This window comes from Pezoporus flaviventris, unplaced genomic scaffold, assembly GCF_033815535.1.
Source record: "Pezoporus flaviventris isolate CSIRO_AGI_PZ_B2104156 unplaced genomic scaffold, CSIRO_AGI_Pfla_v1 ptg000045l, whole genome shotgun sequence".
In the NCBI taxonomy this organism is placed as follows: Eukaryota; Metazoa; Chordata; class Aves; order Psittaciformes; family Psittacidae; genus Pezoporus; species Pezoporus flaviventris.
Window position 1 is genome coordinate 31,119,603 of NW_026892593.1, and position 25,559 is coordinate 31,145,161.

Genomic DNA, 25,559 nt, shown 5'->3' on the forward strand with positions numbered 1-25,559 from the left:
TTTGCGGGTCCCTTGTATTTGACTTCATTAAGGTCAGGAGAAGGAAAGAAGATACTCTGACCATCTCAACACTTTCCTCCCCCAGTGCAGTGCATACAGAGGAGCAAAACCACTTTCCTCCTCAGCGTATGATGGTAGCAAGAGAAGAAGGACCCTATCATTTCTTCTTTTACTCTCTGGCATGAGGCAGGCAGGAAGAGATGTGTGAGCATTCTCCCCCCCGCTCTCCATCCCCAGTAGCCCAGGAAGCTGACTAGGAAAAATGAGGGGAAAGGAGCCATAAGGGACTGAAAACAGATTTTTAAGGAGATAACCGTGTCTCTGGAGCACAAAAAGGAGAGGACATAAAGGATGGGAACAGCAGTGTAACATCTGCTGGCACTTGGCTGTGTGGAGTAGGGCTGCTCTGAGATGGGGGTCTATCACACACTCTGCTTTGATGTCCAGCAGTCAGTGGGAGGTCATGGCAGACACCCAGAAAGAGCAGCAGTGCATCTTTGAGGGAAACACTTAGCTCAGTAGGTTAGAGGGGGAAATGATTTTCATTCTCTTAGCATTTGATCCCTGTGTATTTCATACCTAGTTAGTTTTTGTCCTTTCTTCTATAGCATTGATTCCCTAGGAGCTTTTTCATTTTATATTGAGGAGGAGGTTTTTAACATGTGAGAAAAAAAAAAACATACCCAAACTGTAAAGTCAAAGTCACAGATCTTTGCCTGGGTGACTCCTGGTGGCTTGGAGATGAGCTGAGATGAAGTTGGTGGTATGCCTTCAAGATTGGAAGTGATAAGGGAAATCAAGCCAGGCCAGCTGGGCTCTGCAGAGAGGCAGTCCTAAAAAGGTTATCGCCCCATTAGAGCTTCTCATTCTGCCATAGTTAAGGGCTTCTCATTACTGTGGTTTTCTAGCTATCATCTTACACCTGGAAAGCATTAACACAGGATTCAGTTCCTTGTAGAATTCCCTCAAATGCATTTGTTTGTGGAATTGAGTTATCTGCTGCATTTGATGTGATATTCATGATAATTATAATTCCTTCCTTCTGAGACAAATCCTTGTTTTGTTGTTGTAAATGTTTGTTGGTTTGGTTTGATTTGGGTTTTTTTGGCATAGCATGTCCTTTCTATCTGCTTCATAATTTTAAGTCCCTTTGAACAAAAAGATATTTGGTTTTGCTATTTAATTGTTGTAACTACTCTTTCCTGACAAGTGTATTTGTAGGCATTCATAACTACTTTTGTGGTAGCATTCTCACATCTGGACTCAGAAGTCCTTACTGAGCGCCTTTGATCTATAATATGTGTTAGCTATCATCTTCTGGAGAGCTCTGACTTAAGCAGTTGCCCTTAGACATCAAATGTATTGCATCTTATGTTCCTAGCAGAGAAAAACAAAATGAGTTGGAAAGACCAATAGCAATAAGGGAAGTGTTGCTGTACTTGCAAGAGGCATCCCACTGGTGTAGGAGAGGTTGTCTCAAGTCAGGCTGCTGTGGCGCACAGCGAGGAGGCATGTTTCTACTCCTTCAGAGAAGAGCAGTGTGTGTTCCTGTCTAGTATGTGTGTATTAGCCAGCTGGTGACCTGGCCAAGCTCCTGCTTGGCAAATCTGTCCCTTTCATGCATTGATGCATAGGTTAATGTTGTATCAAGCCCTTTGCAAAAGGGAGAAGTCCTGAGCAATGTCCTGCCTCTCTGGGACTGGCCATTTCAGAGAGCCAGCTGCTGCTATAGGAGTCTTTTCTCCCTCACCAATATAAATAACCGGACCTACAGGATGAGGTATTTCCTTGTCCTCACAAGTGAATAACACCCTGACGCCTTCACATACAGGCTTAATGCACACATGAAGAAGTGATTATATGACAGTTTCCTCCCCAGCTTCCTCCATGATTGGATTGCTTCATATTCCCATGTACTCTCAGAACTGGTTGACCTTTCCCTTGTCACAGGTGTCCAGGACACTTGGGACCAGCAACCTGCACAAAGGTGGTAAAGGAGGTATTCACTCTGGGTGTTATCCCTGCTCTGAATTCCCTAAGGGAGGACTCTTTTCATAGTTCGCTAAGGAATAATTAGGTTCCTGCACACAGGTACCACTATGTCTATCTTAGATACCCGATATGGGTGCTTGCCCTCCTGAGGCATAGCATCCTGTGGATTGCTGCAATGTACCACTGCGAACCCAGTAGTGTTAAATGATGGTCTGATCCGCAAAACCAAAAGGCTTCAAGAGGAAACAGTGAAATATGTGGTTGTGTCTGCTGCAGGCTTTAGGCAAGAGAGTCATTTATCAAGGAGAAAGCTATATCATCCTTCTTGTTAATGCTTTACACATGCGTTTTTACTCAAGTGCTTGACAATATCCATTGTATTTTATGGCTGACAGTAATAGAAATTGCCCCCATGCTATAGGATGTGGACTGGAAGATGATGAGCCCTTGGCATTAGTGCCATTACTCTTGCTAGGGCATCAGAGCATCATTTTTAGGGAAATGTATCGTAAGTGCTTCACAGGGGTGCCTAATGCACAGTGACAGATAAAAGAGCCCTGTGCCAGGCACTGTGAGAAACACCAGAGCATGCAATCAGATGACAGTGCATCACGCAGGGCAAAGGGGGTTTTTCTCAAACCTTTTTTTTTCCCCCTGACACGTGTGACCGCACATTTGAACAATTTAAGTTAGTTTTTGTCTATGCACCAGTGCACTCGTGTGCACTTGTTCTTCCTGCCCATCCTTACTCACTGGTACAGGGAGCTGCCGATTGCTGCTTCAGGTGCTACAGATCTGCTTGGTGATGCAAAAGATGGATTACACAGTGGTTTATTGTCGCCAAGCCTTTTGGGGAAGGGGCTGGTTTCTCTTGGCTCCTTCTGTCAGCAATGGAGAGAGGAGCAGCTCTCCCAGGGAGCCAACCAGAGCGTGTGGTACTTGGCTGCTGCTCTGAATTGGTGGCTGAAAGAGAAGCAGGGTGGAAGATGAGCTCTCCTAGGCCAGAGTGATAGTGCGACCGTATTATAGCAATGTGGATGGAAAACAAATGTGACCCTCAGCTCCCTCACCCACGCTTCTTTTTCTGGCTGGATTCAGGCCTTGGTCTGACAGATCATGCAGCCACGTGCATCTTACCTCTGCAGGGGCTGGAAGGAAAAAAGGAGGGGTGAGCAACGAGGGAGAGGAGGGAAGGTGGGGCCACGTGTTTGCTTAGCAGCCCACAGCTAATTAGCTAACAGGGATCGGCCGAGGCATCAGTCCATCTGCACTTCAGGTCCCATTAGCGTTCTTAGCTACTGTCATGTTCTTGCCTCTCCTTCCTCTCACGCTGGCAGCACTGTGGGTGCAGTGAGAGCTGATATGAGGGATAATCTTCTTTTCCTCATTAATTTTTAGTGCGATCAACAACCTGAGCAGGCATAACGCATGTTAGTGCAGATGTGCTGCTCTAGATCCAGCTTTGCTCAGCGTAAGTTGAACTTCTGCAGTGTGCAAAGGGCAGTTAGAGACTGCTGTTAACAGCGAGTTCAAAGATAGGCAGTAAGGCTTCCCTTCTCTCATAGCACCAGATTTGATGTGATATCACTAACAGTTCTGCTTTTGATAGTACCTGCAGCAGATAGGATGGCCTTTGGGGTTTGGGTTTTTGGTCTGCTGGATTTCCATTTTTTCTCATTGAATCACTTTGGTTTAGCTTTCAGAACAAGAAGGTGGACGCATCCTCCCCTCCATTGCTTTGTCTAAATGACAGAGCCTGGGTTTGCCTCCCTGCTGTTGTTATGTGAGGTCAGCTGGATTTTAGGCAGTGATAAGTGGCCTATGGTAGAGAAAGCATGGTCAAATACAGCCCTGTCAAACTGAAGGTTTTTGGTTTTATTCACAATGTCCACTCCTGTGCTCCTAGACAGCTTCCTCTTGAGATAATACTCCTTCATTTAAAAGTGCTTTTTTATTATTTTTAAAAGAAAAAGGCATGAAAGTAAATGATTGCCTGCCTTAGGTTCTTTTTAACAACCCAACTTTGTGCTGAAATGCCCTTCAGCTTATTAAAAAACACGGAACAGCTCCCTTTTTTTTTCCTTTTCTCTTGCTTTTTCTATTTTTTCTTTTTCTCTTATTTTTTCTATTTTTAAATCTTTTTTATCTTTTATCTTTTTTCCTCTTTTTTATTTTCTTTTTCTTTTTTTTTTTAGAACTTTAAAAATTGAAGGTACAAAAATTACTGAAAAGGATGAATAAATTGCAAGGTTGTTGCAAATTCTGTCACTCCTTAGATCACAGTAGAATTTTAGTGAAAGCTGAGAATAAAGTCCCTGTTTCCCAGGTGTTGCGTTTGTACTGTCTTCACCTTCAGCCAGGCAACTCCTGTCTTGCCTGCGTGGGTTCTGGCCTTGTGAAAAACACATTGTTCCTGTATGTGCAGCATTTGTCAAACAGTGGTTTGAGATTTAGATGGACATGGTGGATAGAAAAGTCACCATTATGTACCGCACAAGAATGAGCATGACTGCGCATCCATTCATTTGATCAATACAGATGCTGTTGTGAGCTATAAATGGCTTCCTTGACCAGATCCTAACAAAAGATGTCTCGTATTGAAGAGAGTGCAGTATGTTGTCTTTTTGTGCAGGAAAGGTACAGCTTTCTGAGCTGACCTGACCTTTACTGTACTTTTTCTTAAGTGGCACACCTGTATTCAGATGTTTATGTCTATAGGCTTTAATAAGGAATGTCTATGCCGTCATAAAAACTGGTTCTGTATTTTTACAGAGGAGCTGTTGAACTGAAAGATTAAAAGTCTCATATATTCATCAGGTAGGTTCTTCTGTCCTCTTCTCATATAAGCCAAATGTTTCTCATATAAGCCACCTGCAATGGAGCAAATGATTCCACTCCTCCAAATATAAAAAGAAAAAAAAACCCCAAACAAACCCAAAACATATGGGGAATACCAAGGGAGCATATGTCTGCTAAATAAAACATCTTGGTAAATAGAGAGGAGCATCCTGCAAACCAGTGTGTTTTACGTGTCTGTCTAGCGCCTGTGTGAAAAGAGAATGGAAAGGATTTCCTTTGCCCCTCAAGTACTTCAGGTTCTTGCTATCCCTCCCTCCCGTTCAAAAAAAAATCAAGGAGGCTCTTGAACAATGACAGAGGATGTTGGGATGCCCGTCTAGGGCAGGGGGAATACAGGGAAGGCATCCAAAACCCAATTTAGTTTGGGATTCATTTGCTTGGAAGCTCTGTACTGAAGTCACCCGTGCATGGAAGCGCTCAGAGGACGGATGTAGGTGGTGGTGTATCCAGCCCACAGCAGAGGCAGATGTATTTGGTGTTACATTGAGCAGCAGCCAGCCAAGCAGTGTGTTCTCTTGCATAGCTGAGGTGTGAATGAGTGCAAGTTTCTAATAAGACAGGGGGTCTGAGGTGTGCCACAGCACCAAGCTGCTGAAGTGTGTGCTGAGTAACAGCACAGGGAACAAAGGTGGCACTTTTTCTTATTATATTTCAGTGAACAAATGCATCTATCTAAAGATAAAATTGGAAAAAGACAGATTTGTCAGGTCATCCCTCAGAGGAGGGATGTAGGTGGTGGTGGATCCAGCCCACAGCAGAGGCTGTATCCCCCTGCCAGATGCAGCCTCTGCAAGGTTGCTGGTTCTCCCAGATCTGCTGCTGTTATGCCACTGAGAGGGGTTTTTTTTCATCCCTTTAATTTCCTTTAGTAGCAGTTATTTAGGTCTTTTTACTTGGAGATACAAACTAGAAAGTTTCTGTCTAAAACTCACTGGCTAATGACATATTAAAAGAAAATAGTCAGAATTCCCCACCTGCAGGAAATGGGAACGTTTTGAACTTTTGTTTCCATCTTAATGACAAGCTTTTAATAAACCAAAAGACTGAAACTTTACAGAGGAAGGAAAGTTTTAATTGAAATCAATAGGTGCTTTAGAGCTGGAGTATGTTTGTTCTCCTTTGTTGAATAGGAATACTTAAGGGCTTTCCTGATTTGTTTAGATTTGTTTGTTTTAAATCACCTCTGTACACTCTCCATGTGTCCTGATGGGTTGAGATGTACTTTGAAGGTGTCTTTCCTTGTCTTCCACAAAGCTGGCAGTGGGAGTGAGCCCAATGTAGGCAGCACCCAGGAGAAGGCAGGCTGTCCGGCTTTGAGTTCCTAGCACAACACCTGAGGGATGGAGGCAGGTTGAGGTTTGAGCACCCTGAATGGAATGGCAGTGAGGAGTTTTTTTTGAGAGGAAGGATCCATTGTCAGAGTTGTAAGCATCCTAACCTGGAACCAAAGTCTGTACATTTCTATCAAAATGCAATTTTTACATCTAGCTTTAATAATGATTCCAGAAACAGTTATTCAGAAGAGTTAAACTGTTGCAGATGTGCTTCCTGCTCAAAGGACGTGAGATAGGTCTCCAGTTGTCATCTCCTCACATTGCTTCAGTCAAAGACAACCTTAGTTCTGGGTGGCTTTTCCACCCACACTGATGAGCTCAAGCAGCTTGTTTGGCTCAAGTGTGAACTGCTTGTAGGTCTGCTGGAAAACTTTTCCCTATCAAGCTGGCTTGCAGCCAGATTCTTCCATTGGAGCTCCTGGCTTTTCTGATTTGAATCTCTTCAAGAGTGCTGTATACCTGCATGGTTAGAGGGCTCTGTGAAAGTGGGAAGAGCTTGCTCCGCTGGCTGGGAGGAGGAGGCTGAGCTCAGCAGCATGGCTGGATGCCATGGGCAATGATCTCCCAGACCAAGGGAGCAATTTTGTTAATCTGGCTCTGGGGGGAACAAAATAAATGCCTCATTGTAACTTATCAGTAGATTCCAGTTGTGTTTGCAAGCGGTTTCACAGTGATTGACACAGTTCTGGGCAGGATTGGTTTTTCCCCAAGTAAATTTACTGTTGTGTGGAGGAAGGGAGGGGAGGTTCCTGGTGAGGTTAGCTGGGCTCATCTGCAGCAGGATCTGGCTGTTACAGTGCTGTTGAGCTTTCTGCCCAGCCTTTGGCCATGGATGAAGTTCGCTTGTTTTCTCATGGGTCAAAACCAATGCTGATTTGGGATGAAACTGGGTCTTGCAGACATGGAAAGAACCGTTACGTGGAGCAGCATGTCAGAAAGACTTCACTTGCAGGATATTTAAATACTATTTGAGCACTTACTGTCATTGCTTTCCATTCTAGATAAACTTCCTAGCAGCAGTTTGTTCCTTCAAAGAAGATAAAGGCAAATTATATCCAAAGACCTTCTCAGCATTTCCTGGCTATCTTACTCTTGTTTCTTATAACCTCAAAGTCTGTCTAAACAAGTAAAAATATATCTGCAATCTTTTTGATGAGACTACTTGTTTTAGAAGTTGTAACTTGCCTTTGGACTTCAGATGTTTGGACCTTGCTATTTGTAGTAAGGTAGTGTTGAGAAATGAAGTGTGGAACACCAGGATCCTACAGTTTCCAGCCCAGTGTGAAGGAGCAAGAAAATTTACAGTAATAGTCTTGTATCTTTCAGAATGTTATGTGTACACATGCTCACAAACAGGTCATCCCACCTGTATAGGGTAAGTCATCTACAGATCACCATGGCTTCACCATTAGCATTTGATACGTGTTGTGGTACTGCCTACAGTTGCATCCTGCCTTGGCACTTTGTTCTGCACTGCGCAGACATACAGTAAATTGGAAATAGAAGCTGGGTTTTAGACACCTGTCCTGAAGAGGATGCAGCTAGTTGTGAGGTGATGGTTGGTGGCTAGAGAAGCTGCAGAGGAGGTCTTTCAGATAGTGTCCAGTTTGGACATGAGTAATCTACAGTATTAGTTTTGTCAGATAACTGTGGTGAGCAAAGGGAGTCAACTAGGGTGACTTCAACGTCATGCAGATGTAGTCTTCACTTTGTGATTTTTATGTAGCTGGATTATGACAGATGACCAGTAAAGCAGTAGATTAACGCTAAAGTGAAATTCTATATCCAAGTAGAGAGGGCAGGACTGATCTTTCAGCAAACATTCTCTCTGTACTGTAACAGACTAGGTGCAGGAAGGAAGCTGCGGCCAAAATGCAGGTTTTGCGGCAACTGGAAAGGTTAAATTCTTTTCAACCAGGTTATCTGTATTTTTCATGCCCTTCAATGTTTTAAATGCCAAGGGAATAGAATAATTTGAGGCTAAGGACTGAAGGTAACTTGAAACTGAAGATCAGCTGGGTTTAAGTTATCCACTGTCACTTGATAAGCTCGAGTAACTCTAATTAGCTTTCCACTGTACAGTTTTCTTTTCCATGAACTGTCTTGGTTTCTCCTTATCTCTCTGCCCACTTTGGTTTTATAGCAGTATTTCTGATGAGAGCTTTAGTAACTTACTTGATGCAGAAGTAACGATTCGCTTGCCTAGAACATGATGGCATCTCTCGCTGTTCCCCCTGCCCTTTTCCAGGAGATGCCCTCCAGCCTTTTGGTCACAGCAACCACTTTCAGGGAGGAGGAACACGTTTCTTGTCAGCAATTTGGCCAGTGCATCCCTGGGCTCACCTAGGCTGAGATGGTGTGTACTGCACTCACCTCGTGACTTTTTGGTCCTTAGTTAATCCTTTTGTTTCAACTCTTTTCCCAATAGTCACATGACTGACTTTAGCTCATCCGTGTGTTTTGGGTTGTTTTGTTCAGGTTTTGTTTTGGGTTGTTGTTTTTTCTTTAAACAGAACAGATCTAAGGGAAACATTTGGGAATCTAGTACTTTGTAAATCCAGTATCAGGAGTATTTAGGGTATGCCTGTCATCCTTAACTGAGAATAAAGCCTCCTTTGGCAAATTGTCAGAAGTCGGAGACTCGTACCACTTGCTGGCATGTCTGGTTTGTCCTTCTGAGTACCCTTGCTTTTTTCTCCAATCTGTGTCCATGTGTACTGCATTTATTCTTTGCAAAAGTTCCCCTAATTCTTTGCTCCTGGTTGGAGGACAGGATGAAGATTTCTCCATCGTAGGTGTCACATCTTTGGTTTCTTCACTAAGTTGTGAATTAATAAACTCCATTTCTTTTCCCAAAGTAATGAATAACTATTTCTGCAGGTTAACTCTTTGCCATCTGGCTGCTATGGCTGCTGATGTTCTTCGCAGAGCTGGCACTTTATATGCATGAAAATTAAGTGGCTCAGGTTCAACTCCAGTTTAGCCCTGGAAATTGAGAAGCTGCTGCTCCTGCCCTGCCCATTGCAGCCCTTGTTTACTCACTCCAGCAGGGCTTTTGCTACCAGAATGTCTGCTTCCGAGTGGACCTCGTCTAAAAACATAGGCAATAATAGGGTTTTCACAGCCTTTTTATTTTAAATAAAGGGATCCTGAACTAAGTAGCGCATGAAGGATTCATCCCTTGGCCTTTCACTGAAAGTGCCCTAAGTGGCACATCTGTTTCCTACAGCTGTTCTTGGAGTCTTTACTTCCACAGAGCAGTCACGGGAGCCCTGCTGGAAGTCCTAACCACCCGTATGTCTCTCACAGAGAGACATTTGCAGAATAGACAAACCGCTGAATTAATGCAGGAAGACGATACAGATCGTAGGTTCCATAAATCATCAACTTTCGACTTTGCTGCTGTGATATTTCATGTCATTAAAAAAGTGGGGGTTTTTTGGTTTTTGTTTTTTTTTTTTTAATTTCTCAACTTCTAACAGACTGAAGATTGTTTCCAGGGGAGCTGGAAGTATGCAAATAATTTTAGCTCAAGGTTGGCTCACAAGCAGATGCTATTCTTCATCTTGCTGTTGAGTGGGCGAACAACGGTTACCTACAAACAGTCTCACTAGTGGATATTTTTTTCTATTCCCATTAGCAGGAAGCTCAGAGGGGCCTTTCTTCACCTCCTACTGTAACAACTGGAGATAAATCTAATTAAATTTGATCCACAACCCAATTTGTACTTCCCTGTAGCAGGAAGATGGAACAAAGAATCTGCTCTGTGACACCGAAGGATTTGTTCTTTCCCCAGCCGCTGTTAGTGGAATTCGAGGCTCTGATAATTGGGTTCAAACTTTTAAGAGAACCCTCTTTTGAGGTAGGCATTTTATATTCTCACTTAGAAATTACTTCTTTTACCAAATCAGAGCAGCACAAAGACAAATGTATTTAAAGCTTGGCAGAATTTATATCACCTTATAAGTTGATAACATATAAAAATACCTGGCTGCTACTGCTATTTGTGTGATAGTTATAATCAACCAGCATGGTGATTATCATTTTGCCTCTTTTAGGATTCTCAGAGACAGAAGTTCTTCCATCATGGTGGGGGTTATTGTTTTGCTTAATTAATAAAAATGTAAGCAGGATGAGATGTTGTCATGTTTCTTAAATCATCCTTTGAGTCAAATTCCGTATTATTAGAATCATAGAATCATAGCATAGTTAGGATTGGAAAGGACCTTAAGATCATCCATTTTCAACACTCTGCCATGGGCAGGGACACCTCACCCTAAACCATCTCACCCAAGGCCTCGTCCAACCTGGTCTTGAGCACTGCCAGGGATGGAGCATTCACAACCTCCCTGGGCAACCCATTCCAGTGCCTCACCACCCTAACAGGAAAGAATTTCCTCCTTATATCCAATCTAAACTTCCCCTGTTTAAGTTTTAACCTGTTCCCCCTTGTCCTATCACTACAGTCCCTAATGAAGAGTCCCTTCCTTCCCAGCATCCCTGTAGCCCCCCTTCATATACTGGAAGGCTGCTATGAGGTATCTCTTCTCCAGGCTGAACAGCCCCAACTTTCTCAGCCTATCTTCATACAGGAGGTGCTCCAGTCCCCTGATCATCCTCGTGGCCCTCCTCTGGTCTTGTTCCAACAGTTCCATGTCCTTTTTATGTTGAGGACACCAGAACTGCACACAGTGCTCCAGGTGAGGTCTCACAAGAGCAGAGTAAATAGCAGGACCATCCTTTGCTCAGCATTGAGTGGGCAAGAGAGCAGCTCCAGTACCCCACTGCCATGGGGACACCTCACTGATACAGTGATGGGGACAGTCCCTGGTCTGTGCTGTCCCCTGAGCCCTGCACAACCAGTGCCAGTGAGGAGGGTGTTCACAGGCAGGGACTAATGCTGTGCCCAGAAATGTGTCAGCAGCTAAACCAGGCTGTGCAGCTCTGGTGTGCTGCCCAAGATAGTGTCTTTGCCCCACTTGGTTGACTGGAATAGACAGGGCTTTATGCAGACACAAGGATGTACTTAGGTGAGTCATGGGATGTGAACATGAAGTTTTAAAACTGGTGTTGAAGTGCCATAGCTGTGTATGTCAGTGAAGAAAAGGATCATCATGGATCTGTTACAGCAAAGGACAAAAAAAAAGCAAAGAAGTTGTTTTAGCAGAAAACCACCGAAGTGCTCAATATGTTAAACCTGCATTTTCTAAGAGTTAACTGTGTCAAAGATAAATGAGCAGTAGTGGAAGTATTTTGCTGCATGTTAAGCAGGTTGGGCTGAAAAGGGATGTGGGTAAAAGCCTGGCAGACAGAGCACAAACTGCGGTATTCTTTTGTCCTTAACTAGACTGTGGCTTCACCTTGGGACTTAAAAAGCTGTCACTGAAAGTCATGGCTGGGTCAAACCTATGCTCTTGTTTATGGAATGCATTGGGGTGCATGTCATACTAAAAATGTTTTACTGACCTACTAAAGATGTGCCATGCATGGAGAATTGTTTTCCCAGGATGTAAGGAGGGCATTTTATCTAGTTATTAATTCCTCAGTCTTATCACAGTGGTAGTCATCAACATACAGGAGAGGCCATATCTGATTGATGTGCAGATTTCATGGCTTTCTCTTGTGTCCCTCTGCTCAGGAGTTCCTGCCCTGTGCTGCCAACAGCATAAGTCTCATTTTAATAGATACATCATCTGCTGGAGGTTCAGAATAATTCTGGTTTTGTCCAGAAAAGACACATCTCTTAACGTCTAATTTCTAGAAGAAACCTTCAGACATCTTCACTTGTCACCTGTCCACCCGAGATACTAAGGAGGAAGGGTTTTATTGTGGCAGTGCTTAAAATGAAGTGGTGCTCACATCTGTGTGGTAGGGAGGTTTCGGCTTCCCCAGAGGTAAAAGATGTGTGTCAGCACTGAGCCTAGGGTCATATCGAAGAGGCATTGGTGGACTGGTGGTGCTGTGTCTGTCACAGAGCAGACACTGCCGCGCTAGCCAGCTCCAGCCTCAGCCTTGCGGCAGGGACTTAACCTGGCTTCACCCATGTACAGGTAAGGAAGCTGATTAAGATGGTTAGGTTTTAGTTACTGTTTGGATCATGACAAACCGTATTTTTTCTGCTGCAGACTTGCCTTTATACTGTGTTCTGCACTTCAGGGAAACTTTAGAAGAACCTTTGGAAAACAGGTGCTGCAAGTACCAAATAGTTCGTGCTTAGTGCACAGACAACTGCGAGGACATACACATGCGCTGCTTGTTGAAGTCCTGGTACAGCACCTAGTAGCTGATTATTTGTTTCTGCTTAATCTGGGCTAGGGCAGAATGATGGGAAATGTTCTTTGAATTGTCACATTCCATCTTTCAAGAAAATAAACTCCTGGAGATTGGGCAAGCACGGAGCAGAAAAGGCATCTACAATTAGGGTGCTAAAGGAGTGGAGTTGCCTTGAATTGTTTCCAGGGTAACTGGGAACTTGCATTCACTACAGGTCCCATTTTCTAACTGGCACTTGGATATTATTCTGAAAAATCAGAGCACTCATGGAAGTCTGAAATGGGATTTAGATGTTTTTTACCGCCTAAATTTAATTAAAGGAGCCATGAGTTAATAAAAACACTACAGTAATTTCTAAATGCTAGAGAGGAGTGCAAAAAGGGGACCTAAATCTGCCACGCTGAGATAATTAAGTGGTGTCAGGCAGGACTCAAGGTTCTCCAGTGCTGCAGCAGCTCTGGCATGCTCAGAACACCATCTCCGAAGTGCAAATTAAAAGGGGGAAGGAAAGGACTGCCACATCTTCCGTCTGCCTTACAGTTTCCTCCTTTTTGCTGCTGCTTGCAGCAGAAATTGCAAAAGCCAATATAGCTGTGACCAAATATAGTTTCATATGGGAAGCAAAAGATTATCCAGATGTCCTCCATAGCAAGAATGGTTTGTTTAAAAACCTTGCCCACATTTTAGTAGTAACAGTGGTTATTCCAGGTATCACAATGGTGATATCTGTAAACCTGCATACATCTAGCGTTGCTTTTACATGTTACCATCAGCTTTAAGACTACCACCTGCTGTTCGTTTTCTTCTCCGTTTCTTGCCATTTGTTGCTGTAGTCTGAGGGTACGTCACTCATCTCAGAGTAGCCCTTTGGAGGGCTGCAGTTCACACCATCTTGCTAAGGACACTCTGTGGCCAGTGAGCCACCGCATCTAGTAGCCAAGTAGCTTAGGGCTATGGGCCCAGAAATGCCCCTGGAAGTGGGGCACTGGGTCTGGAAGTTGAGTTGAAATTAGACTGTTTGGGGAATGCTATACTGAATGCAAAAGAAAGATACATTTCTTGGCTTCTTTGCTCCCATGGTCGTTTTCCATTGGCAGAGTCTGTGCGATGGCTCATGTTACGGTGCTTATTTCTTTGTCCAGCTCTATAAACAGTGCCCTGAGCTGCAGCAAACTTTGTAACTATGTCCTCAAGTCTGTTCTGACTTTAAAGAAAAAGAAAATAACAAAACACAAACCAAGGATAAATTATTATATTAATTTTTAAAAAGCAAATGTTATGAGTTCTTCATTAAAATAGTGAATTCACAGGTTGAGAATTGCTACAAAAATAAGGGGATTTTATTTTTTTGAAGTTCCAGGTGTCCTGAAATAAAAGCACAGCAGATGAAGTAACACATACAGAAAGATAAACCTGCTAGCGGTTTATCTCTGAAGAGCAAGAGAATTGACTGTCACCCAGAAAAAATGATACCTTGTAGTGTGATTTCTTTTGCAGAACAGATACAGCATTTCAGGAGCAGTAAAACCACTCCACCTGTCGAGCAGTGGCGTGTTCACTTCAGAACAGCTTCTCTGCCGATCCCCAAAGATCATCCCATCCATAAGGCTGTGTTTCTCTCGCAGCCCCAGTCTTGTGGCAATGGCATGTGTGTGCCAAGCTCTGCTTCCACCCTGCCCACCTGCATGCTGCCATCAGTGCAAACTGGGCCCCTTCTCCAAAGAGTTCATGCATGCTCCTGCCCAAGCCTGCTGGGAATGTAGTATTTCACTCACCAGCATAAGCTGCTGCTGGGAAATGATCTTGGCTATAGCTTCATAAATCTTTGGGGAAGGTTTGGAAAGAGACTGAGGCTTATCTGCAATGGCACTGACCACTCATGTCATAGAACAGCTACGCCTGCTGTTCTCTTCCCTATTCTGCCACTACCCTGGAGCATAACTGTCAAGAAACACTTCTTTTCCCTCTATAAGTTAGTCCTTCTGCCTGTAGAAGTTCTGGTACTGAGACGCAGTGACCTGGGAGAGTTGTGTAGCCTGGATGCAAGAGGGGAAAAGGCTGCCTGCTTTGACAGCGGTATGTCAGTTGGATAAGCGTAAGCTTCTTGTAAGTTTAAGTAAAGACAGTAATCCCAGCGTGAGTAAAGTTAGCGGCAGATCTATTTCAGGGAGGTCAGAATTTAGCTTACAAGCATTGATCTTTCGCTGACATGAATTTTGTGGGAGATGGGAGTTTAACCATTGGTTGATGGTCAACTAAAACTGCTTTTATAGCTGCAGAAATGAAGGGGTTCTTTTGTTCCTCTTTATGAAGTGGCGTAGCTGAAACAACATTTCCTTAGGTGCTAGTTCAAATGTAGCATTTACAATCTAAACACAGAAGAGCAAGTATGGAACAAGAATACAGCATAGAGCATGTACTGTGTGAATTCTGTTGAATAGTTAAGAGATGGCTGGTTCTAAAAGGAAATCATTTTCTATAGAGAGAAAATAATCAGAAGAAAGGGTACATTTCAGCTACTGATTAGAGCAATCACAGCACTCTGTAATAACCAAATTAAATAATAGACTTACAGAAATCTTTGGCCAGGAAGGGATGTGATTTGGGGTTTTTTTTCTTGCTCATGTCAATCCAGCATTCCAGACATTGCTGCAAAGAATTTTTCGGAGGGGAGCCATGAGTCATTTTTCTGCTCTGTTGGTGAGGAGAAAGATTTGGACATACTGAGTCTGCTTTTAATTTTCTTCTTGGCCCAGAATTGAAGTCTGCAAGGAAAGGCTCACGGTATCTTTAACAAGCACAAAAACCCCCAGACAGTTGAAGCCCTTCAGAAGCTTTAGAATAAGTTGTCACATAGATCTTGACAGGTCAGATGACCTAGATGGGTTTTTAGACACCTACTGCATGATCGCCTGTGTGCTTGGCAGACAAAGATGCACACAATCTCCTTGTCTGGCTGTCTCTTTTTTTACTTTTCCCTCTCAGGCTACAGACCTTTGCCATGATCACCACAGTTGGGGTAGCTTCTGCTTTGTTTTGTTCTTAAGTGTGTTTTGGGGCTAATTTGATGTAGATTCTTTGCTCTTCTCTTGTATGCTGGTGGTTTGCAGAGCTGATCTGCTTATCTGGACGTGGGACAGTTGGATTGAAAGACAGCATCTGTTCCCACGGCAGGGGGTGAGGACTGGTGAAAGACCCTTACATCAGATCATTGAGGCAGAGGAGGCATCTTGCACTTTGCCCTCTTCTGTTCGTCAGTGTTTCAGGATGAGCTGGGATTTTCTTGTGGGCCAAAACAAAGACTACTCTGAAGGATGAACGTTTTTGTCCTCAGAGTCCCAGCTCCTGTGACCAGAAGAACAAAGCATGTCATGCTCAAGGTTTGTTAGGACATAGTGCCAGCACTTAGTTATGGGTGCAAAGGAGCAGTTACCGCAGAAGCAGCGGCACTCAGAATGCGGTGCAGGCAGACTGCCTGCTCAAATCCACGGTCACTTGGCAGTAGTGCTGTGGCAAGAAGTGTCCTGCCAAGCTGTGAGCTGGCACGCTGCCCTCCATTCAGGCTCGGACTGTGGGCAGCCAAGTGACCAGCAGCTGTGGCTGTGGAAAGCAGGAGGGCGTTAGTCCAAGAACAACAAGAAGAAAAGCTTCTTCAGCTACGTATAGAGGTTTTCTTAGCTTTTCCAGACATGTCTTCCCATTTCAAGGGGAACTGGAAGGTGGAAGGTACCCTAATGCAGCCACCCCTTTTGAATCCTGTTCACTGGGATCCCCCAGTTACATGGGTCTGGTTGGGGACATGTTGATCAGGCTGTGGCTGCAGTAGGTATTAGGGTGTTTGCTTGAATGTATAGAACGAAGTTTGCTGCTGCAAGGAGGGAATTGTTCTTTCCCTGCTCTCTTTGTTTCAACAAGACAACCGAAGTGACCTGTAAATAATTGTCTTCATCCTGCGGGTAGCTTCTCCATCATCTTCCCTTGATAATGGCTGCACAAGGACTATTTTTATCTTTAAGCATGCCAAAGTGCTTGAATGAACAGGGTTTACAGTTTTCAAAGGGGTTGACAGGTGTCAACAGGAGCTTCAGATTCCTGACCCTTTGTACAGCTTTTTAGATACTTAGCTTGCTTCTGACTCCCCATCCGTTTCCACAGACAACTACAGCCTGGAGATGTGTTCCATCGAAGGTAAACTCAACCACATCCCAAAAGAAACCCAAACAAATAGAGAGTCTGAAATTAATTATCTGGGAAATGGCACAAAGCCACACAGTAAATTTAGAGCTGGGCAGTGCTTTGCAGAGGTTTCACCTCGAGTGGGAACATGCATAAAGCTGTATGCTCAGCATCCTAAGTGAAATCAGCTGGGAAGCAGAGCAAAGTCCACAAAAGTCATGCCTTCAAAAGCTCAAGGGCATCCCTGTCCGTGCAGCCACACTTCTTACTTGCATGTCGAACACAGGGAAGTGATTTTCACTAGTCTGTCATAGAAAGTTAATGTTTTGGGACAGGCTCATGATCTGTTTAAAGGCATTTCTGCAGTAGCTTGTGAGATACTCACCCCAGCATCTCTCATCAGCTGTCAGGCTGGTGGAATTTCCTGGCTTTTGAAGTGGAATTTTGTGCGTGAGGTCCAGGGAAATGGCAGCAAGGACCTGGAAGGGAGCGTGAGCCAAGGACCTGGAAGGGAGCGTGAGCCAAACTCCCTGCCATTTGTCATAGGAACACTAGCTTTCTAGCCATGGCTCTGTTCAACACTAGTAGCTTCAGGCTGTGTATCTCGGAGAGGAGTATCAGCAGTTGGGACAAAGCACCCACCAGAGGGCTGATACTTCTCACCATCTTTATCTTCTTGTCTGTTGAGAGGCAGGATGACGTCCCTAGGAGATGTGGGAGCACTGATCCTAGGGGCAACATAGCATTAAGGGCTAATAAATGTGCACAGGGGCACATCCAGGCCCTTCTCAGTGATTCCTGCTGTGGTTTCTCTGCTGGCAGCATCATTGTTGGGCTGCAGCTAAGCAACTTCCTGAAACAAAACCTATACTCCAGATGCTGGACAGCTGCATTCAGCTGGACCAAAGCTCTGCCCATCTCAATGGAGAAGCTAAAAGCAAGTCCTTACAAAGACAGAAGACTGAGATGAAACTAGAAAGATCAGTCCCCCAGTGCAGCACCCCAGCTTCTAGCATCAGGCTGGGACATGAGCCTTTCTTACACTAAATAACTGAGACACAGTGAGAGTCATGTAAGACTCAAGGGTCTTTGTGGAGGAAATGCAAGATGATTAATGCTCCAATATCTGCTTAATTACAAGTGCATGTCGGTCACCAGATGACGCCTAGGCTGAATTTAAGGTCTGAATCTTTTCCTATGAAATATGATCCAGATATTGTAAATGTGACAGTGAGGGATATGTGTGTTCATACCTCACAGGGGTAAAAAAAAAATACTAAGCTGTAATGGTTTAGAAACAAAAAGTCTAAAGTACCAGGTGTTGTCCTTAGTGTATTTGATGAGACATTTCTGAGTGGTTTTAAACTAGTCTAAAACTGTGATTTTGCTGTGAAGGAGGTATATAAAGAAAGATGGGAGGTGATACAGCTTTGTCTCAAGTTACCCGAGCAGATAAAACCTGCAAACATAACTGTGCCTTGTGAGAGCCGTTCTGTATTTTCAAAGAGTTCTGATGAGCTACTTGCTTTTATAATCTTTTGCAGGGTGAGGCCCTGAGGCTGTATTATTGCCCAGTAATACTGCTGCATTAACGTGTCTGCGTAGTTCATGTCTTGTAATCCTGACTTAAATATAGCTCCTTGCCAGGCAGGGTGAGGCAGCAGGTGGGAGGCTCACAGTGGGGTAGCCAGGGAGAGGTGTCTGGCTCATGACGCCTTCCTGAGCTTTCAGCAAACACCAGAACCTTGGCAGGGCTGCTCCGCAAGCACAAGAGTTAATTCCATTTAAATGTGAATTAAAGGTGGCAGGCTGCAACAGCTTTTGGGGTGGCTTGGGCAGGCATGTAACATGTAACAGCACCATGTAGCATTCATTAGAGTTGCTTGGGTCAAGAGTTGGTGATGAGTGTTCATGGTGGTCTGGAAGGTCTCCGAGGGCTGACAAGACTAGGCACAGCCTAGTGCAGGGTGTCAGGGGCTCTGCAGCATCTCAAGGCAGGGATGCGGGCATTGCAGTGGGGTGGTAGCCCATATGCAGGGTGTTGTTCTGGGGTTAATTTGGCTAATACTGTGGATTTACAAGGTGTCTACCTTCTGGGGGGGTTTCCCACGGCTTTTTGGGATGTGATGGAGCCTGGTGCTTTGGTGTGCGTGGAAGTGAAGGTGACAAATTTTGTTCCTTGCCAGTGTGGCCAGCATCATCATTATGTGTCACACTGCAGTATATCTCACCACGGGTACCTTCACTGGCCTATAACCGGTTGCACCTATCTTCTCCAGGGTAACAGAGTGTATTACTGCAGTGCTATATAAGTAATTATTTGTAATACTGTACTGTGTGCAAAGAGTTAACCTTCATGAGTTTATTTCTGATTATGACTTGGGTGATGTCAGTAGTTCAGTTTCATCCACTCTAAACTCTCAAAGCAGCTATAATCTTGTCTCCTTTTGCATTTCATAGTGCACTGATTTAACCTCATGTCAGAAGAAAACAAAGATTTGTTGAAAGTTTAGAGCTATATTTTGAAGGCTGCCACAAATAAAACCTAATTTTATACTTAATGCAGTAATTCTAGAGGATGGTGTCAATGAGGGCGTAGTTGAAATAATTCTTAACATTAGCATCTTTAGAAATGAAACTTTACTCAGAGATGATTGATTTCATTATGAGCACATTAGCTGCTTCCTTGCTTACGTTGGGTGTGCAAATCTCGGACAAAGGAATATTTTCCTATTTGATGTTAATTCAGTCTGTTGAATTTTCTGTAGTGCAAATGGATGAGGTTTCTTTCGAGCCAGCGCTTGGCCACAAAACCAGTGAGCATGACTCAAAGCTGCTATACGGAGAAGGAGAAGGTGTTAATTCACCCAGGCTTTAAACTGCCTGTTCCTGACACAAAGTAGCCTGGCAATCATTTGATATCAGCTACCCTGCAGAGCAGAATAGGACAATGTCATTGTCTATTACAGCTGGTATCAGTTCGACTTTGAATTTAAATGTGCCAGCAAAATAAGAGAGGCAGCCTTCTGCTGCCTGCTGCACCTGTCTCCGTCTCTATGGAGTTTGGGCTCTAGTAGTTTTAACTTGGCACCTTCATGGCATATTGGGTATATATGTCTTTGAATACCAGGCAACAAATTGCCATGCCACTCTTTATAGCCCTGGGGAAGTCCCACATGTAGATTGGTTGAAGACAATAGCGTTGCCTTGGTGCATTTTTCCATAGCAGTAGGTAATGTGTTCATTGCTAGTACTTGGACAGCGGTGGTTTTGGGATGCACATCCGCTCAGGCTGGCTGGTGGTTATGCCAGTGTTTGTGGGGAATTTATGTTTTTTTTTGGGGGGGGTGGTTTTGTTTTTTTGGTTGGTTGGCTGGTTTGTTAAAATCCACAGCTTGCTTTTACCAGAAAGTGAGAATCGCAACATTTGCTCATTTGATGTCTTATTCGTTGCCATCTCCTTAGCCTGCCAGTGTGGCATTACACAAGTTACTAGTAAAAGAAGAATTTAAAAGTGCAGGAGCAGAAAGACATGAGAGGCTGGCAGGAGAACTGTATGCTGAAGTCTCTTATGCACGCTCTGGTCAACTGGCACAAGTGGGTATACATCTCCCCTTTTTCTCCTCCGGCAAGAGGCCATGAGTTCTCAGCCTTTTGGAGCCAGCATGTTCTTTCTCCTTGTTGGGATTCCCGCAATTGTGGAACTTCCTTCGTAAAGCTGCAGTCCCCCTGTACCCCTAACTTACCACCTTACTCAGAGCTTGGACACCTCCAGCCACCATCAGCTTTCAGGGATTACGGTCCAGTTTTCTTTTCTAATATACAAGTTTGCAGGAAGCCACTACTGTCCACTGGAAGTCCAGACAGCATCAGAAAGCTAATGCAAATTCTCATATTGTATCTGTCATCCCTTGTTCATTGCATCTCTATTCATGTATTCCTGTTTCTAAAATCTTACTCCTGTTACTATGGTAAAAGCCTGCCTAAAAAGGAAGAATTATAGCAGCAAGATCCACTGACCTACAAAATGATCAGAACATAGTTGCTCTGTACAGAGCTCTGCTTTTAAAGTAACTGGTAGAAAGTCTGTAGTGGGAAAAGGAGATGGCCAAACTACATAGATTTGCATTTAGTCAAAACTCCAGCTTACGAGCAGAATTGCTTCTGGTCAGTGAGTCTGGATAACTTGTTTCCTATATGCAGGATTTTTTCCGTGATCGCAGTATTAAAAATAGCAGACACACAGAAAAAGCAGTCTTGGGATTTTGGTTCTGTTAATAACCTTCCAACTCCAGTGTGATTTTCTCCTCTATGTACATGAATGTCATTGATACAGTGTTGTGTTGCAGTGGCTTATCCTTGCTGGAGGCATGGTCCTTTTCCAACAAACTGATTTGAAATTAAATGAAAACCAAACCATGATTTTTTCGGTTCACCTCCCTGACTATGAAAATGGATGGTCTCATTAATGATTAATACAGTAGCTGGTAGCTTAAAGGAGATCTGGAGGAAAATACCGCAGTGTCTCCCTCCTCCAGTAAATATATTGGCTTAACATATTTTGTGCTCACACTACCTTATTTCAGTATACGCATTTGAATCCCAGCAGCATGGATTTCTGCCTTCATACCTGCTTAAAGATCAGTAAGGATGCACTAGTTCCCCATTGCATCAGATGTATTTTTGTAGTGTTATTTCTAGTAACTGGTTTGCAGTTCGCTGTGGTGTTAGCAGAGGTTTTTAGAATGCTCTTCTTTTTCAAGCCAGTGAGGCATCTAAGATTTCCAACATCATCTTGCCTGCAGCATGGTTACATCATTAGGAATTGACTAAAAGTTCACAACAATTCCGCATTCACATGGACATCACTTCTGGCATGTTGTTTTGTTATCAGTAAGTCCCTGTTACAGCATTAAACTGTTTAAAAGTACATACGTTTATTATGGTCCCAAAATGTTTACTCCTGTGTTTACTCCACAAGGCTGGATTACGCTGAGCCTGGGCAGCTGACAAAACTCTTAATGAAGCAGTCTTTTGAAAGAACCAGAGGGATGTTTTTAGACTCGGTGTTCCCGTAATGTGATGAACTGCTTAGCACTCAAGAAATGAAAGTGCTAAAAAAAAAGGGAAAAAAAAGAAAAAACTACCACATAGCAATTGTGCACAGAGCAAATGGGGGTAAGAAATCTGGAGGCTTTTCCCTGTTACTCTAGATGATAACTGTGAGCATATAATCTCTTCTAAATTGATTTTGATTTACATTAATGAGTGTACCACAGTGTCTGGAACCTTGTGCAAATCTTCAGATAGCTATTTCTAAGTATACGCAAACTTTTCCCTCTGTATTCACTGTAAAATATTGATGAATCCATTTATAGTGCACCAGTTCCATCCCTGCCAGAGATGGGGCAGATACAGAAGCTCATCTGTGCACAGGTATGATAGATGATGTTTTCAGAGTTTATCACAAGGTTGTTTCCGTAGTGTACATGATGGTACCAACCAGCTTGGGCCAGCTGGAAAGCTTCTTGTTTATCCTGCCATTTTTCAGGGCAGCAGAAGGAGCTGCTGCTGAAATGGTTGTATGCCATCTCCTGCAAGGAGGTCACTCCAAGTCAGATCTGTGCTAATGCCAGAGGTCAGGAAGAGGATGGAAGAGGAAAGAGAAAGCAGGTGTTCTGCTCACGTGAGCCAAGCAGAGTCCTTCTCCCTTGCCATAGCTGTTTGTGAGACAGGCAGGAGGTGGGAGGATGCTGCAGCCTAAGTAAGTGGTGGTGGAAGTGAGAGCTGCCACTGCTGTGTCCCACCACAGGGTCTGAATCCAGGTCCAGCTGGTGCAGCTTTGATGCTGAAGTGTGCTGGAGTGTTGGTAATTTGGGTTGGTAACACTTAATTCTCATATGCCTTCACTGACCTGGGTGGATATGTGTTTTCTTCATTAGAGATCCGAGCTCAACTCATCGAGCAGCAGAAATGCCTGGAGCAACAGACTGAAATACGAGTGCAACTTCTTCAGGATCTGCAGGATTTCTTCCGCAAGAAGTCGGAAATAGAGATGGAGTATTCCCGAAACCTGGAAAAATTGGCAGAGAGGTTCATGGCAAAAACAAGGAGTACAAAGGATCATCAGCAGTACAAGTGAGAGAGATTCCTTCCCTTCCCCCCCCATGTTAGCCATTACTGGAGTGCTACACCACTCTGCTCCTGCTGGTTTTGAGAACTGCTAGGCTGAGCCCAGATTCAAAGGCATATTTAAAATACCCCCCCCTGCTTAGCAGCGTCGCAGTTCTCATTGCAGCTGAAGGTAGATGGGTGCCTAAATCCTGTTTTGTTGGTGTGGCCCCCTGCAATTATTCATGTAAGCTTTCGACAAGTGGGTTCAGTTTCTTAAAAGGGAAGCTGCACAAATATTACCCCTAACCTACCATATGGAATTTAAACTGCTCGAAATATAGACGAGTACCTGAAAGAGACACAGAGCCCCAAGAGGACTTGAAATCTGTGTGCTGATCTCACAGTGGCGTTGTAAGGGTCTAAATAAAGGTTAATCACCATTAGAAAGAAAAAGGACAAGAGTTTTGTCAAAAAGGCATTCAGAGAGAAATCTACTTTGATTTGTTGTTACATGTGGACTTGAGCTTCCTCTTGACCCTTCTTATGCCAAGAAATGACAATGATGTGAATGTTATGCCTTGCTTACAATTTAATGTATCCCTTTCATGGCATAGTAACTTGTGTGTGAACCAAAATTGGTCGAGTAGTATCTGGCAAAACCTGTGTACAGCATGCTTTCTAAAGTGTTTCAAATGCATTACTTGCTGGCATAGTCTCATCTGGTTATTTTCCAGGCTTGAGCTGATTAATAAATGCATTCTCTTGGCCCTGTTATGCTTAGGGGTATAGAACATATTCTGTATTTGCAAAACCAAAAAATAAATTACTTTTTCCACTGTCCAGTCAGTGCTGTGCTGGAGATACACAGATAGAGCTTTTGTTTCAGGACAACGGTCTTTTCCAAACACATCTGGCAATGGAAAAGTTAAGCCAAATACAGCTTGCACAGTTCAAAAGAGCAGTAGTATATATTTCTTCACATTCAGTTAAGTGACTCGGTGAGCCTGTGAAATAACCAGTGTGTGCTTATGTCACCACTTCAAGAGAACCCTGGCTTTTATTCAGCCTGTGGAAAAATCTTTTTGCCTTGTGCATACAAACATCTTTCCTCGTTCTTAAGCATGTTAAATCCAGACTGGCAGATGTGCACAGGGGTTATTGCTGGAGTGCTGCCTTTGGCTTTGCTCTGCATTTCTCTGCTTTGAGAAGAGGTTGCAGCAAAAGTCACTAACTGTGTAACTGTTAACTGGTGGACCTGTGCTGTTCCCACCATTCCTCCTAGAACAGGCAGGTAGGTCTGACAGGACATGCAGAAGCAGTGAGGACCTAGTAATATCGGCATGCCCCTTCAGGGATGCTCATGTTGGCTGATGTGGCTGATAAAACCCAGAAGCTCCTTGCTGTAACACTTAAGATGTCCGTCGCCAATAAAATGGGGAAGTTTCCTTAACTTACTTCTGATTCATAGCAAAGCAAAGCACTGATGTTTGATGAGGAATTAAAGGGCATGTTTCTAACAGTGGGAAGAGTTAATTATTAAGACAATTTACCAAGAGTTGAAGGAGTTTCTCCCTCCATTCATCACCACCTCTGCCTGTTCTTATCATACGTGCTTGATCCTTTTGACACAGGAATATCCCTGCACAAGAGGGGGAAAAAAAGAAGAAAAAGAAACCCAAGAGCAGCAAGTTTCTCAAGCACTTAGGTCCAAGGCAAACTTGAAATTAAAATTTCAATAAAATCATAAGGCAAATTTTATGAATCAGTTATTGTTGGCTGTGAAACCCTTGTTGAACTACTTGTATTTTTATTTTGCTTTGTATAAAAGAAATAAGAAGTCATCTGTGATGTTGCTTTTTGCAATATTACAAGCTTGGAGTGGGCCTACAATACAAAAAGCCTGACAAGGAAATTCCGAGCTGGACTGCTGTGGAAAAAACCTGGTCCTGCTGTTTGTCTTGTAACTGAACCATCTGGGATTGGCAGTAGGACTGTATTTATGAATGCGGATCACAGAATATGTATGCTTGTGACATAAAGTATGTTTAAGTAGTTATACAAATCCATTGCAGTGAAACAGCTACACCTTGCAGTGCTTGCTTATTTCTGATGTCAAAAATTAATTACTGTTACTCTTTCAACAGTGATCTTTATTGATTTTTGAATAAACAAGTACTCCATCTGTCAGCCATTGGGAGCTTTGTGGAGAGTTAGGGGGTTTTTGTGCTCTCAGGTGGTTTGCAATGTTCAGAATTCTTACACTTTTTCTGTATTTTTGGGTCCATGCCTTGTGGGATTTGTAAAATGTGTCTTAAAAGTGATCTGAAGCTTGCCTAACCTGAGTTATTCCAAGCATGGATTGACCGACTGTTCAGAAGCAACCATTTTTACAGAACGAGTTAGGGCTGTAAATGTCAGAGAGATGTTTGTGTTAATAATGTAACTTTTATATTTCTATACATAATACATGTGTGTATCTTCTCCTTAGGAAAGATCAGAACCTCTTGTCACCGGTGAATTGCTGGTACTTACTCCTGAACCAAGTGAGAAGAGAAAGCAAAGACCATGCAACGCTGAGCGATATCTACCTGAACAATGTGATCATGCGGTTCATGCAGATAAGCGAAGACTCCACCAGAATGTTCAAGAAGGTAATGCCTCTCCTGCAGTTCTCCAGATGGGCTTGCAAGATGCGTGAGGGAGGCAGAAGTGTCCTAATAGGTAGCATTTGAGGAGAAGAATCAGCACACGTAGCATAAAATGTGTTTAGGCACATGTATAAATTCTTCATGACTGTTCTCACAGAGCAAA

General features: G+C 43.5%; 1 protein-coding gene across 5 annotated transcripts in view; it reads left to right on the top strand.

Moving 5' to 3' along the window:
* SRGAP1 (SLIT-ROBO Rho GTPase activating protein 1) overlaps positions 1 to 25,559 on the top strand; it is a 141,264-nt gene that overhangs the window by 47,298 nt on the left and 68,407 nt on the right. For all 5 annotated transcript variants that reach the window (XR_009745971.1, XR_009745972.1, XM_061467841.1 and 2 more), the window contains exons 2-3: positions 22,577 to 22,772; positions 25,237 to 25,399. Coding sequence is in view for 3 of the 5 variants with exons in the window: in XM_061467841.1 (XP_061323825.1) it covers positions 22,577 to 22,772; positions 25,237 to 25,399 (359 nt within the window). In the remaining 2 variants the exon portion in view is untranslated. The remainder of the gene's footprint in view (positions 1 to 22,576; positions 22,773 to 25,236; positions 25,400 to 25,559) is intronic.